The 16,254-nt window shown below is 44.6% G+C and overlaps 1 protein-coding gene across 2 annotated transcripts in view; it reads right to left on the reverse strand.

Moving 5' to 3' along the window:
- PLCH1 (phospholipase C eta 1) overlaps positions 1 to 16,254 on the reverse strand; it is a 239,848-nt gene that overhangs the window by 21,256 nt on the left and 202,338 nt on the right. For both annotated transcript variants that reach the window (XM_043998386.1, XM_043998387.1), the window contains 2 exons: positions 8,014 to 8,175; positions 4,068 to 4,139 (listed from right to left, as the gene is read on the reverse strand). In XM_043998386.1, the coding sequence (XP_043854321.1) occupies positions 4,068 to 4,139; positions 8,014 to 8,175 (234 nt within the window). The remainder of the gene's footprint in view (positions 1 to 4,067; positions 4,140 to 8,013; positions 8,176 to 16,254) is intronic.

Consider the following 16,254-nt stretch of genomic DNA (forward strand, 5'->3'; position numbering starts at 1 on the left):
AGAGTGGGTGAGGTGGGAAGAGTAGCAGAGGAAAGGTGGGAATCTTATGCAGCCAAAGCAAGGAGGAAGCCAGAAAGATTCAGGACCTCATGTACCTGAGAATAGCTACTCAAAATAACACTTGACAAAAGATACTTACTACACATTGGGGGCAGCTAGGTGGCAGTGCAGTGGATGGAGCACAGAGCCTGGTGTTAGGAAGACCTGACTTCAAATCCACCCTCAGACACTAACTAACTAGCTGTGTGACCCTGGGCAAGTCACTTCTCCCTGTTTGCCTCAGTTTCCTCATCTGTAAAATGAGAAGGAGATGGCAAACCACTCCAGTATCTTTGCCAAGAAAGTCCCAAATAGGGTCCAGGAGAGTCAGATACAACTGAACAACAACATCAACTTCACACTGGGTATCACTTGTCTTAGAAAAGATGAAGAAATGAACAATCACCTCTGAGGACAGCAGGGATGCTTCCTAATTCCATTGTATGTTGTAATGGACAAGTTTCTCCATTTTCTGCCTGGGCAACATAACTGGGTTCTGTGGCTTTGATAATGAGTGGCCAATTTAATGAGAAATATCTCTGAGGGTGGTGGTGGTTCTTGGGACAGAAATACTATCATTAACCCAGAATGACTCCTCTTCTAAGCCCTCATTTATTCCTATGCCTCAAAAGAGGAAAAATTCCTGTTTTATATTCATCAAAGTAACCCAAACCACCTGTTTTTAAGCACAGCCTTTTAATTAGGGTGACTGTTACAGTGATTAAACTAAGAATTCCCCAGTGTCCCATGAAACCACTGCTTAGAGGTGATGATGCAGGGAGGGCCTTCGTCGTCTGAGGTGGCGTCCACATTCAATATTCCTTCACGAGACGCCTTACAGAAATCCCATGGCTGCAGCCGTGGAATCGGATCTGCAAAGCTTGCCAGCTCATCTTCGGAAGTGAATTAGGATGATGTAAGCAATTGAGCAGTTTACTCATAAGGACTCTGGGCTTCCCTGAGAAGACTTGCAGTTTTATTATGATTTTTTAAAAAGCACTATTCCTCAAAAAATGTCACCAATTAACTGCTCATTGAACAAACAGGAATGTAAGGGGAGGAATGGGTGGAAATTAGTTGAACTCACACTTCTCTACAAGGTCCCCAGTTGGGTATCCCAGTATGGTCACTATTGCCTAAAGATACAAGTCGCAGAAATTTGGTCCTAACGGACCAGCCTTAATTGGGCCCAGTAAACAGCCTCCTTGCTAAAAACTGATGTGGCTTTACCTCATAGCATGATTTTTATGTCTTCACTTTTTCAGCCAACAGCTGCTTAAAGGTACAGTGCAGTTTGGAGGAGGGTGGGGTGAGAGAAGTTTTGCTTTTTCTGATTTTGGTTTTTTGTTTGGTTTTTATAGAGTCCTATTCAAGGCCTTATTTCTGTTAGCGGAGGAAAAAACCACAGATTTGGAGTTCAAAAGGACCTTAGGGATTATTTGATCATTTTATGGATGAGGAAACTGGGCCTCAAGAGGTTAAGTGGCTTGCCCAGAGTCACACATTCATAAATGGGAAAACCCACTTAGGTGCTCTAGTCACAAATCTAGAATTCAATCTATGTACCTCCTCACTCTCCAACATTATCAAATGGTATTTGTAGCCCCCCACCCCCACCCCGCCATGCCCAGGATGACAATTTAAAGTCAAGGCTAGCTCTCTGGACTTCTACTATGACTTGTGGATGACACCAGGTCCCCCAAGTTCCCCAGACAGTTACACTATACAAAAGGGGTGGGAAGAATTTCCAGCACAATTCTGTCCATGGATGGCAACATGTATTTTTAGTAACACAGACAGTGTCCGAGTGACCTTTCAGACACAACATTTTATTCCCTTCTCTCCTGGTGGCCATGAGCAAGAGTCGGATATCATGCATCACTCTCTATTTTTACATCAAGTCTTACTTGTCCCAGGAGTTTATGGGGCCACGATAACTGGCATAAAATGCTCCATAAAAGACGACTGACAATTCTGAAATCAAAATAAAACTTCATATATATTGTAAGAACTCAGCTCAGGTGCCACCTACTACTTGCATTGCTTTGGCATACTGGGAGGTAGTGTGGTGCAGTGGATAGAGTCACAGCCTTGAAGACACAGCCTGGGTGTGTGACCCTGGACAGGTCACCTATCCTCTCAGTGCTCTGGAAAACTAAGACTAGAACTTGCGGAGGAAGCCCTGATCTCCATTAGTGAAGGGTGTTTCCATGCCAGGAAGGCTCCCTTTAGCAATGAAATCAGGGTCAATATCTCTGCTTTATCCCTTGGATGTCCTTATTTGTGGACTGTTGACTTTTCCAGGGCAGGGGCTGCTTCACTTTTGCTTATGCCCAGTCCCTGGCACATAGCAGGCCTTTAATAACGGGGTACTGAGTGATTGGTGGCAAGGGCAGCACTGTTATACAAATCCCCCTGTTTTTATTTGGTACAATCTCACTGTTCCAGATGGCTCATGGGCCAGGGATAACTGTGATGGTTGAATTAGGCTGATTAAAAGCACTCGATTCCCAAGTCAACAGCTTGGGAGTACCTGCGACTTTGGGCATTTAACTGCTCCAGGCCTTTATTTCACCATCAATAAAAGGAAGGGGCCCCTTCAGCTCTAAGCCTATGACCACATTCATCAACGCTTCAAGGATCTGCAAAGCCCTCCAAGGGAGGGTCCCCCCCCAACACTGACACAGATGGTAACCCCCCCTGCAATTCAGGACTCCACCGCCCTGCCCTGGCCTGATGAGCAACCTTCCCAACACTGGTCCTTGGAGAATGGTCACGGAGCTCATCACAGGCTCCTGTGCCAAGTCTTTTTGACTTAATAGAAAATGTCAGAGCTCCACTGTATACAAGCACACACACACCCTACACATACTACACATACACATATACCACACACACATACACACACACACACACCATACACGCTACATACACACACCACACACAGAAATACACCACATACACACACACACAATACATGCTACATACACACACCACACACAGAAATACACCACATACACACACACCATACACGCTACATACACACACCACACACAGAAATACACCACATACACACACACACACCACACACATACACACACCACACACATACACACACCACACACACTGAGCCAGCACAATTTGGTCTGTGAAGGTCAACATGTATTTTTAGTAACACAATCTACAGTGTCCTGCTGACCTTTCAGACACCAAAGAACAAAGAAACATCTGGATGCATCAATTTTTGTTGTTCTTGTTTGTTCAAAATTGGACTTAGTAAGCCTGGCCCCCCAAGTGGTTAGCATTAGGTCTAGAAATTAGAGCTGCCAGGGATCTTGGACCACTTAATGATCCAACTCCTTCCTATGACAGAAATGGTAGCCCGATGGTTTGGTAGATGGAGTACTGGACCTGGAGGCAGAAAGACCTGAGTTCAAATCTAGCCTCGGACATTTACTGGCTGTGACCTTGGGTAACATTCCAAAGTTCTGGTCTATATCCTTTCCACTTAGAGGAGATGGTGTGATTATCATCATTTTGCTGTTATTTATTTGCGTCTGACTCCTCATGACCCCATTTGGGGTTTTCTTGGCAGAGATATTGGAGGGGTTTGCCATTTCCTTCTCATCTTATTTTACAGATAGGAAACTGAAGCAAACAAGGTTAAGTGACTTGTTCAAGGTCACACAGCTAGTAATTGTCCAAGACCAGATTTGAACCTCGGCCTGCCTCAGTGTATAATGAGGATAATCTCAGCACCTACCTTCCAAGGTTCTGGGGACAAAAGGAGATAATACTGGTAAAATACTTTGCAAACCTTACAGTGTGTGGTTGTTGTTATACAACCAGGGACCAGAGAAGTCAGAGAACTTATATATTCACCCAGAGTAGGAAGCCTCCAATTCTTCCATGTCTTAGTCCAGAGGGCGATACTGAGTACAGACTCATAGAAGGGATTCTGAAGTAACCATTGAAGTTAATTACTGTAAAAACTGTCAATATACCCATTGGCAAGTCTCGTTTCATACCTTGTGTTTTCCAAAACTGCTCATTAGGGACCGTCCATGAGACTTCTTTCCACTTTCTTTCACATCCGAATTCTGTGTAAACAAAAAGACACCATGAACATGTTTCCAGGTCCCCTTTGCAGACCAAGAAAAGCATTTTATCTCCATTAGCTTTTGCAAACTTCCCCTGCCCCCGCCCCCACCCCAAGGACATTCTGTTGCCAAGTCCTCTCAATTCTTACTTCTTCTATGTAACATCTCTTACATCCCTCCTCACTCTCATTCACCCCCTTGGCTGAGACCCCATCACGTCACAACTGGACCATCGGTCTCTGACCCCTCCTCTCTTTCCTACATATTATAACCACATGAGTCATCTTCAAACACCTCTTTGTGTACATTCCATCCCTGATCAAAAGCCTTCAAAGGCTACTGAATATGCACCAGTTTCTTGGGCCTGGCATTCAAGGCCCTGCACAGCGTATCCCAAGCAACCTTGTTGGCCTCCCCTTCCACTGTCATTCCCCTTCGTGAACCCACTTGTCCATTCACATTGGTTTCTTGTTTTGTGCCTTTATTCAGGCAGTTCCTCCAATGGAAAAGGGCTCCTCCTTCCCCTAGTTATCTACAGCCTGCCCTTCCTTCAGCCTTGCTTCCTGCACGAAGCCTTTCCCAAGCGGCCCAGCCCACAAAGAACAACAGGGTCACCAAATCTCAGCTGGAGGAGAACCCAGTTCTACCCACACCTAGCTGGGGATCCCCTCTGCACTAGCCTCAGCTAGCAGTCACCCAGCCTTGGAGGGAAGGCCTCCAGGGAGGGGAGACCTTCAAACATTGCAGCAAGCCTGTTCTACATACAAACAGTTCTTTTTCTATAATAATAATAATAATAATAAACATTTCTACATGAAGCTCTGAGTTCCAAATTCTATCCCTTCTCCCTTCTCTCCCCTCCCTCCTCCCTGAGGTGGTAAGCAGTCAGATGTGGGTTATTCATGTGTAATCATGTAAAACATTTCCATACTAGTCATTTTGTACAAGAAGACTTAAATAAAAGAAGAAAATGAAAGTGAAAAATAGCCTGCTTCAGTCTGTGTTCAATCAATATAGTTCTTTCTTTGGAGGTGGATAGTCTGCTTCATCATTAGTCATTTGGGATTGTCTTGGATCATTATATTGCAGAGAATAGTTAAGTCACTCACAGTTCTTCATTGAACAATATTGCTGTCTCTGGGCACTGCCCACTGTCCTGGTTCTGCTCACTTCACCATACATCAGTTCATACAAGTCTTTCCAGGCCTTTCTGAAATTATCCTACTTGTTATTTCTTATAGCACAATAATATTCCATCACCATCATGTACCACAGCCTTTTAGCCATTCCCCAACTGATAGGCATTCCTTTGATTTCCAATTCTTAGCCACCACAAAAAGAGCTGCTATAAATATTTTTGAACAAAAAGGTCTTTTTCTCTTTTGGGGGATGTCTTTGAGATAAAAATGTAGCAGTGGTATTGCTGGATCAAAAGGTATACACAGGGGGCAGCTAGGTGGCACAGTGGATAAGGCACTGGCCCTGGATTCAGGAGGACCTGAGTTCAAATCTGGCCTCAAGCACTTGACACTTACTAGCTGTGTGACCCTGGGCAAGTCACTTAACCCTCATTGCCCTGCCAAAAAAAAAAAAAAAAACGGTATACACAGTTCTATAGCCCTTTGGGCATAATTCCAAATTGCTCTCCAGAATGGTTGGATTTTTTTTTACAATTCCACCAACAGTGGATTAGCACTCCAGCTTTCCGAAATCTCCTCCAACATCTAATATTTTCCTTTTTTGTTATATGTCTCCCTGATAGGTGTGAGGTGGTACCTCAGAGTTGTTTAGTGACATCCAACAATAATACTTTGTTTCACTTAAGTCAGAAGACTGAATATGCAAGGAGCTCTTTTTCTGAGCTGTCACTAAGCAATTTCAAGATTCCATTTAACGTGACTGGTTAGGAAGACTTGTGTGTTGGGCACTCAGCTTTCAATATCTGTTACAGGTAGATACAAATTCATTAACAAATGCAGGCTCCTAGGTCCCTTGATGAGAAAAACAGACTATAGAAAAGGCAGTACTTTATGAACAGTCAACTCTTACTGTTAGGACAAATCTGAGAACCAAACTCCAGGGAAAAGGTTGGTATAAAAACCCGGGAGATCCAGGCTAGCAACCCTGTCAACAGTTGACATGACAAGAAGCTGAGAGCAGACCCAGTCATACCAAATCACTCAGTGATTCTGGCTTGGGGTGGCCCCCCACAATGCACTGCCATGATCTCCACTTTAGGGGGTATACTTTACTTTAAGGTCATTTTGACCAACCCTGACATGACCCAGTCACCTCCCCACTCCCAGAACACAAGCATCCTCTCTCTGTGTTAAGAGTAAAGGAAAACAAAAGGTGTCCCAAGTCCCAGGGGCTTCTCCAGCCATCCCTTCAGGCACGCCTTTTGTTTGGGGAAAGGGGGGGTGGTGGTGATGAGCAAAGATGAATAACGATAGACCTAAAGCTAAAGGTCTCCTTCAGGCCTCAAAAATCCTTAGTGATTTTCAGTTTTGTCATTCCAAAGAGATGACTGGATCTCAGATTGTCACACCATTTCAGTCTCCTCTTAGCCCTGGGCTACAGGCTAAAGGGATGATTCCATGAGGATGAAGGCTACTGCTGGCATTGGAATGGGGAAAGGGGAGGCTATTTGCTGAAACAGATCAATTTTGTGATGGTTGCAGCCTGGAGGCTCACTACATGGCCTGTTTCCCAGAAGGTTCAATTCCAGAACACACCCCCATCCTCCCACAGAAGTGCACATGAAGCCTCTGGACTGGCCAATGCCAATTCCTTCCCCAGGGATACAAGCCGGAGACATGTAAAGGCTTGCTAGCCTTTACTGGGTGGGGGTATCACACAATGGGCCAGGGGATGCCCCACAGCTCAACAGTCTGTGGCCTGCCTGGATTTTTGTGGGACTGAGAGCTCAAGAAGATACAAGGACAAAAATCCCATGTTTGTCTCCCTCTCCACTCAAGGCATCCTGCTGGCTCCAAGGGATAGAACAATAAGTCTAGGCCTTCACCCCTCCTTGCAGATCAGCCACTGTCCATTCTGATGCAGCTGGCCACCTGTGCCTGTGAATAGCTGGTCCCCTTGTCTGGAAAGCTCTTCCCTCCCATGGTGCCCAGCTTCCTTTACAGCCCAGCTTTGAGATAAAGCCCTCTCTCGATGCCTCCAGTGAACAGTGACTGAATGGCAACAAGGATGGTGACCCCCTCAGCTTCCCTACCAAGGAAAAGATTCTTGAACATTCACTGCAGCAACACAAGTGGCCCCTGGTTTTCTCTTCCCCTCCAGAGGAGGTGATGTCACTAAGGAACAGAGCTAGCATCAGGGAATGAGTCAGATGCAGAGCTCTGCCTGGGGCATCCAAAGCCAACCAGGCCAGCCCAGGTGACTGTCTCTTTTTCAGGAGACTCACTGAAATATTAAAACCCAGTTTCTCCCACATTTGGATTACTCGAGTAGAAAATTAGACCTGGGAGGGATATCAAAGGCTATCCAGTCCAAGCCCCTCATTTGACAAATGAGGAAACTGAGGCCCAGAGAGGATAAGCAATTTGCCAAAAGCCTCATAGGTAAAGTGTCGGAGCCAGCATTTGAACCCAGGTCTCTTGACTCCAGAGTCGGCAGTCTTACTACTGTCCTCTGAATTCAAAAGCAACGTTTATGACTTTCCGCAAAAATCTGTTTTTCATTTTGAGGAAAGCACACTGACACATTATGGAAAAGGCTCAGGTTCAACCAAAGAAAATGGAGCTTCATCTCCCTTTCAGCCATTGCAGAAATTAGGAGCTTTTTTTTTTTTTACCAGAGCATGTACTTATTCATCGATTGACAAGTGACAGATCCCAGAAGGAATTCCCCATACCTGCTTCAAATGCACATTTAAGCCTTCATGCGTAGCCTTCAACAGAGCTCGAACAGTGAAGCTGTCAGGGTCTTCTTTGTCCCTGATCTGAGATTCTTTTAACAGGGATTCCAGTTTTTTCCTTATGAAAGATTCCACTTGGTGATCAGTCGTCCCGTTATTCTGAAAAGATTTGGGGAAGATCAATAGGATGAGTGAGGTCCTGGCCAATGCTGGAAGCCAGAAGCAACTGCTCAGTGTCAAACAGCTTTCACAAAGATATCCTTTATTAGTCTCATTATATAGCTTCAAGTTCGCATTTTAGTGCTTTGGAGAAATGACAGTAACTGAAATTCCAAGCATTATAGAGCGGGGAGGGACTTCAGTGATTGTTTAGGAAAGAACCCAAGAGATTATCTAGGCTGGTGGTCTCCATCACACTTTATACTAAAAAATTATTGAGGACCCTCCCCCCAAAAACTTTAGCCTATGGGGGTTTTAATTATTGATATTTGCCATATTAGAAACTAAAACACCTTAGCATTATTGCAAAACTAGTTTTGACCTCAAAGACCCCCTGAAAAGTGTCAGAGACTCCTCGGGGTCCCCAGTCCACACTTTGAAAATTACTGATACAATCCAATCTATATTCAAAAGAAATCTCTACGAGAGCACATCTGGCTTTGAAGGATTAGTCAAATTTCTTCAGGTAGAGAAAGGTCAGAATGGGTGAAAGGTATTCCAGACATAATGCCCAGCGTGAGCAAAAGACACAGAGGGGTGAAAGTACAACAAAGCCAAAGAGAAGGTTTTGTACAATGTAGTCAGACCCTGCTCCTGCATTTGATGTTTGGTTTTACTCTGTGAATGATTTTATTCTGTAAGCATATTCTGGACCCTATATGACAAACCTGAGCCTCCTCTCTGTCTCTGAGTGAAGAAGCTCATGAGTTCAGATATTCAGTGTCCCTCTCTTGGGAGTTAGATACCCAAGGTGTAAGCTTTCCCACAATCACTGTTGGTTATGGAAAAACTCTGTTTTCAATACTGCCATATAACGTTATCTCAGCATTTCCTGCAAGTTTCTGTGTTATCCTTAAGACACCAAACTAAGTGATCTTGTACCATCTTTAGCAATTAAAAAGGCGGTCTGATGTAATGCCCCAGGTGTCAGTGACTCTATGCCCTGGGTCCCTATCAGTGATCTCAGGATGCAGCTGGGCCCATAAATGCACAAAGCATTCCTTAGAGATAGAGAGAGGTGGTATTCCTCCATGTGTATGCTATGTTCAATTTCTTTAATGTAACTGATCATGATCCCTCAGCCCTGTGATGCTGGAAAATTATATGATTTTCTTCTGTTCTTTGTTCTATATGTATAAAAATGAGTTGCAACTTCAATTCTGGGTCTTTGGCCAAAGGCAATGGCATTAACCCATCCTTTATTAATGGGTTCAACACCCTATTAATAAACCATTATCTTGCTTAGAGAATTGCCTCAGTTTACCCTTTTGTTATATTTCTCATATGACCCTGAAAAATATTTGTTGAAATGAACAGAAGAATTCCATTACAAAATGCTTTGCTCTAAAAAGCAATTTGTAATTCTGCCAACAAGTGACTAAGGTCTCCATACCTTTTGACATAAAGATTCTCGTGGGAAGCATAAACCCCAAGGGGATCACTGACAAAAAGGAAGGCTCCTTACATACCAAAATGTTCACTGCAGCATCTTTACTTTGGTAGCTAAGACCTGGAAACAAAGGTTCTTGAGGGCAAGAGTGAGTGGTCTCCTTTCTTTGTATTCTTAGCACTTAACACAGCTCCTGGCAAATAGGAAGTACTTAAATGTTGTTGTCAAGTCATTTCTCAGTCTTGTCCAAGACCCCACTTAAGGTTTTCTTGGCAGAGATACTGGAGTGTTTTACCATTTCTCTCTCTTGCTCATTTTGTAGATAAAGGAAAGTGAGGCAAGCAGATTTAAGTCACTTGCCCAGGGTCACACAACTATAAGTGGCAGAAGCCAGATTTGAACTCACAAAAATTCATATTCCTGACTCCAGGCCCAGCATTCTATGCACTATGATGCCACCTAGCTGCCCAGCCCCTTGAGTAGGGAAGGGCTAAATACACTCTGGTCTATAAAGTATCAAGGGCTATAAGGAATGACAAATGTCATGAATATAGAAAAACAAGGAAAACAGGGTAGGCCAAAAGTCACGATGTTTTAATCACTTTTTGAAAATTATTTTTTCGTTGTTTTTTACCAGACAAAGGAAATTCATTTTCTATATACAGTGTATATGGTACTATGGTATTATAAATTAAAAACAAGAGATGAAGGCATTGTTAAATATTGAAACCCCTTCATGACTTTTGACCCACCCTGTACATAGATGCAGCAATACAGAATAAAGTCAGTAGCGCCAAGAAAATAACAGACACAGTGGTCATGGCCACGTAAACAGAAAGAAGAACAAGCCCAAAGAATTAAAAACAAATGCTACAAGATGCCAAGCTTGGCCACAGAGATAGTGCTTCCTGCCACTACTCCCTAGGGAGGAGGGAGTTCACTGTTGGGATCACCGCATATAACATCAGGTCTTTCTCAAAGTTTTTGCAGATTTTGCTGACTTTTTTTCTCCCTCTTTTTCTAATTCTTCATTATAAGGGATGGCTCCCTGGAAGAGGAAAGGGGAAGGGATAAAAGGGGAAATATAAATATGAAAACAAAAGATAAAAATCCATTTTAAAGACAACAAAACAGTTTGCAAGTCCTACTGGGAACTAAAACAAAATTTGTTTTGAAATGAAAATATCTGAGCAGAAATCATTGTGAGGCTCAGCAAAGTTGCATCAGACTTGGACCCCATCCTCTGGGACAATCCGGTAAGGAGAATGAGGACAAACATCTAGGAGAAGGCAGCAGAAATGCCGTCATGAGCAGTATGGTGAGCAAGGACTTCTGGAGTTCAGACAATGGAGGGATGATCAGGAAGGATTTTGTGGAGAAGGTGACCTCTGAAATGGGCCTTGAAGGATGAGCAGAATGCGGTAGGCAGAGACCAGTCAGGATTGGAAGGAAGGCATCCCAGAGGGAAAGCACAGCATGAACAAAGACAGAGAGGTAGGAAAATACAAAGAAGGAGTAAAAGGGCCATCCCAGACTAAGCTGAGTGGACGTTGGTTGGGCCAAGGCTGTGGTGTGCCTTGAATGCTGGTCTAGAGGACTGACCCTTTGCTTAATAGGTGACCTGGAAATATCTTGCAGACGGTATTTAATCAAAGTAGTCAGTCCTTTGCTGGGCTTTTGGGGGCAGCTGGGTGGCACAATGGATAGAGTGCCAGGTCAGGAGTCAGGAAGACTCATCTTCCCCAAGTTCAAATCTGGCCTCAGACATTTGTGTGACCCTGGGTGAGTCATTTCACCCTGTTTGCCTTAGTTTTCTCACGGGTAAAATGAGCTGGAGAAAGAAATGGCGAATCTTTCCAGTATCTTTGCCAATGAAACCCCAAATGGGGGTCATGAAGAGTCAGATGTACCTGAAATGACTAAACAACAAGGGTCTGTACTTTAGATTGATCAGCTGAGAGTATGCAGCATAGACTAAAGGCCAGAGGCTGAGGGACCAGTTAAGAAGCTCCTACAAAGTCCAGACATGAGGTCATTAGGCACTTCACTAACTGAATACTCTGTATATAATAAGTGCTTAACAAATGTTTATTTAATTTTTTTTTTGCAGGGCAATGAGGGTTAAGTGACTTGCCCAGGGTCCCACAGCTGGTTGGATTTGAACTCAGGTCCTCCTGAATCCAGGGCCAGTGCTTTATCCACTGTGCCACCTAGCTGCCACCATGTTTATTTAATTTTAATAAATGAGGCTGTGGTAAGGAGAAATAGAAAGGGTCTGCAAAAGAAAAACCAATGGGACTTGGAAACTGATTGGATGAGGAGGGGAGTTTGAACAGGCATAGACTGTTTTATGACACATAAAGATGAATCCTTTACATTCAGCACCAAAAAGCTCAAAACACTTCAGGTTTTTCTTTGTATCACACGTCCATAATTTAATTATGCTCATCACAACCTACTGATGTACGTGTCGATATTTCTCCCCTTCAACATATGGAAGCTGGGATCCAGCGCATGACCATCTCAAGGTCAGGAGTAGAGCCAGGAATGGGATTCTGGGTTCCCAGGTTGGTGCACTGGATCCCTGGGGAGACTCCAGATAATGCAACAAGTAAGAGATGGGGAGAGAGGGAGGATGGTAATCACCAAATCCCAATGCCTTTCACTGGCTCCAAAATGAAAATGAAAATAGAGATTGAACGTCCACGGAGGAACACTCTATTAAATAATTAACGCCTTTAAAGCACAAAGGGCCATCATTATTCACTTCACATTTTCCAAATCCTGGAGCTTGTTGAAGAAATTACATCATCCATCCGCTGAATCTCCTAATTGTATGCGGTTTATGAAACAAGAAAATTCATGCCAGAGGAAGATTGTCCACTTTAATTTGATCAATGTATTGTTATTATTCTGCCCTGGAACTCAAGACTTAGCTAGAGGAAAAGCTAGCCAGCCATTTATTCATTCACCTGATTGATGGATGGCTAGCTATGTGGCCGTACCACAGACCACAGCTGAAATCCATGGGCGTCTCTTTCTTGCTCTTCTGTTCCTGGGGGCAGTCAGAGCTAGGGCAAGGCTCTCAACCCAGGGACGGGTGCTTGGCGTGGCGATGTGGCCTTCAATAGTGCCTGGCTGCCTGAGAAGGCTCTTCGAAGCGTCTTTGCCAAGGAGTAGAACTAATCTCAGCATCACTGCTGAACGGTAACTAACATCTTGTCTAGGCTTCCAAAGGAAGCTTCAGGGGCAAGAAGGAGATGAAGCAGAGCTGGAGATGGAGGGTCTGGGTGGAGCAGCCAGGCTCAAAGATGGAGCAGGAAGGGAGCCTGCCTTGTGAGAAGGCGTGGAGGTGGGTGAGAGGCTGTGCCTGGGTCTGCACACTGCACAGCCTTTAGGCAGGGCCTACTGTGTGCCAGACACTCAGGCTACACAGCCCTTCACCAGCCCCTCCTCCCTTCCCAGGCTTCCTACACCTTAGGCCTTTACAGGACACGTGCTCCTTCATCCAGTGACAGTGACCTGTTCACAGAACAAGCCCTTCCCTCTCTTTGCTTGTCCTCCATGCCTGAAATGCTCCCTCCTCCTCACCTCTGACCACTGACCTCTCTGGCTTCCTTTTAGTCCCAACTAAAATCCCCCCTTCTACAGGAAGCCTTCCCCAGTCCCTCTTAGTTCCAGTGCCTTCCCTCCGTTAATGATTTCCCATTCATCCTGTACACAGCTCACTTTGTATGCATCTGTTTGTGCGGCTGACTCTCCCGTTAGACTGTAAACTCCTTGAGGGCAGGGACTATCTTTTACCTCTATTTATATCCCCTGAATTTAGTTCAGGGCCTGGCACATAGTAGGCCCTTAATAAATGTTAATTGATTCATTAATTGAATGAGTGAGTGAAGTGAGGGAAAGCATTGATCCATGTAGGTGGAGAGAACATGGACAGAGAAAAGACAGGGGCTGGAGCTGGCCTTTCCTTGTTCTAGAAAGTCCCAGGTGAAGAAATTCCTTGGGGCTGGCGGCATCTTCTCTGCAACTTGTGGCCTTAGAGAGATCCCTGAGCACTGAGAAGTGTCTCTAGCCGGTGTCAGTCTGGGTTGGGTATTGAATCTCCCCGGCTCTCAGGCCAAGTCTCCTTCAAACACAGCACATCACATAGATAGCAAACATAAGGTGATTTGTGTGTGTGTGTGTGTGCATAGATACATATATAATTTTGTGTACACATATATACATATGCATGCATACATACACATACATACATACATACATACATACATAGGAAAGGGGAGGCACTAGTAGCTAGGGAAATCAGGAGAGGTTTCATGTAGGAAGCAGTATTTGAGTTGAGAGTTTCTAAGAGGTGGAGCTGAAGAAGAGCACCCCACAAGTGAGGATGACCCCTACAGAGACACACAAACCAGGAATGGAACATCTTGTCAACAACAAGAAGTCCCTGCTAGCTGGACCACAGAACGAGGGGTACAGCTCTCTGCTCCCAAGGACATCTTTAGTTCAGAGAGGAAATGGGCTCTTTGGGTGTTCACCCAACAATGTCTATGAGCCAGCTTACAGCGTTTCCCCATTCACTGTCTCATCCGAAGCAGAGCAGCCCACTCTGCGAGGGAAGATTGAAATGAAAAACAGTACCACCCAAGCCCCAGTGATTCCAGCTCCTGGGATTCTGTCTGTCATTCCTTCCCCTGGGCATGCCCTCCCTCCTGTCCTTCACTAACCCAAATCATAGCCTCTTCAAGGCCAGCCTCAAGCTGCTCTGATGTGTTTGGGCTCAGGACCAATGAGCCAATGTCAGCACCACCCTCTCATTACGGAATTCCTCACTCCTTCGCTCCCGGGAGCTTCTGTCTGCCCAGTGAAAGTAGAAGCCCCTCGGAGCAGAGACTGTGTCTTATGCTCCTTTGGCGTCACTCATGGCAATGACGATGCCAGCCTCCACCTCTTCTGACCCAGAGGAAGAGGCAGCAGGAAGAGGAGGCATCGTTCGGGTAAGTCAGTGAACACATAATTCATGGGCCTAATTCAGGTCACTTTTCAAAAGCGTTTCAAGACCAGACAATGGCACTCACTTATTAAGTACCTTTGTGTACCAGCCACTGTACCAGGTGCCTTAGGGGCTAATATTCCTCTAAGGGGCGTGCCATGGGCAGAAGGAGCTTTTAAAAATTCTAAAGAATGGAAGGGACTTGAGTGGGAGAAAAGCCGATAGAGGGGGAATAACTGAAGATGCAAAAAAGAGGGGGCATGATCTAAGGTGGGATTCTCAAGCCTCTTTGTGACAAGGACCTCTTTGGGAAGTCTGGTGAATCCTATGGACCCCCTTCTCTGAAAAATGTCTTAAAATGAATAAAATAAAATGCTAAAAAACAAATCAAATATATAGGATGACAAAAGAAACTCATTATGTTGAAATAAAGTTGGATTTTTCTCATCTAAGCTCAGGGATGCCAGTCAATCTATCCTTGGATCCCAAGATAAGAAGCCCTGAGCTAAGTGGAAGGAGGCTTGTTGGAGGAGGGAGTGGCAAGAGGCTTTGAGAGAACAAAAAGGGGTAGCCAAGGTACAGAGGATGAAGCAATGGATGAGATGATGAGGGAAGGAGGGAAGGAGACTTTGAGGTAGAATGGGGGAAACATAAAGAACGTTGTGTCAGACGGCCGTGATGTTCTCATGAGGGGGTGATGTTTTCTGCTAAAGGACAGTGGGATGGCACTCGTTTTAGGGCTTCAGGAGAAAAGAGAAAATGTGGAAGGCTCTTGGAGCAGGAAGTGTGACTGTCAATCAGGGAAGAATGAAACTTGCTGTGCAGGAGTGAGGACTCTGTGGCCACTAGATAACGTGGATCGGTGGCAAAGCCAGGAAGCATAGCTGGAGGCTTCCTTATGCACACTCAGCAGCCCAGGGACAGGAACTGAGAAGGCTCTGGTGGGGGTAACTTGGAGCTCCAGATTGATGGGGCATGAAGGACGAGGAGCCAAGGAATGCAAGCAGAGGGGACAGAAGTGTAAGATTTTCTTTTTGTAAACTTAAAAAAAACTGTTGATGCTCTGTTTTTATATCATTGTCATTTCCCAATGATTCCCTGACCATAAGAGATGTAAGTGCAATCAAGCAAAACAAATCAATACATCAAGTCTAAGATTTCCCAATGAAGCTAGTCCCAAAATAACAGAATCCTCCAATCTGATTGCAATTGAATGGTGATGATGGCATGTGGTGATATTTGATAAGATTGAGTGCAAGGGATGGGGAGTTACAGTCAGTGTTATAAGAATAAGCTGAAGTGCAGATTTAGGAGAGAAGGAGGGAAGGAAGAAAGAAGGGAAGGAAGGAAGGGAGGAAAGGGGAAAAGGAAAAGAGATAAAGGAAGGAAGGAAATAGAGAAAGAAAGGAAAGAAGGAAAGAGAAAGGAAGGAAGGAAAGAAAGAAGGGAGGAAAGGAGGGAGGGAGGGAGGAAGAAACAAACAATTGCACTCCAGTAAGAGAATCTGTAAAGTAAAAATACCAGAATTTAATTGGGCAAAGGTCTGCAAGGCTCATCAGCATAAGAAGGAACTCGTGAAAATGTCTTGTCTGCTTTGCTGGTTCAGATCTGCTCTCCTGCAGCATGGACT

Source organism: Dromiciops gliroides, chromosome 3 (genome assembly GCF_019393635.1).
Source record: "Dromiciops gliroides isolate mDroGli1 chromosome 3, mDroGli1.pri, whole genome shotgun sequence".
Classification (NCBI taxonomy): Eukaryota; Metazoa; Chordata; class Mammalia; order Microbiotheria; family Microbiotheriidae; genus Dromiciops; species Dromiciops gliroides.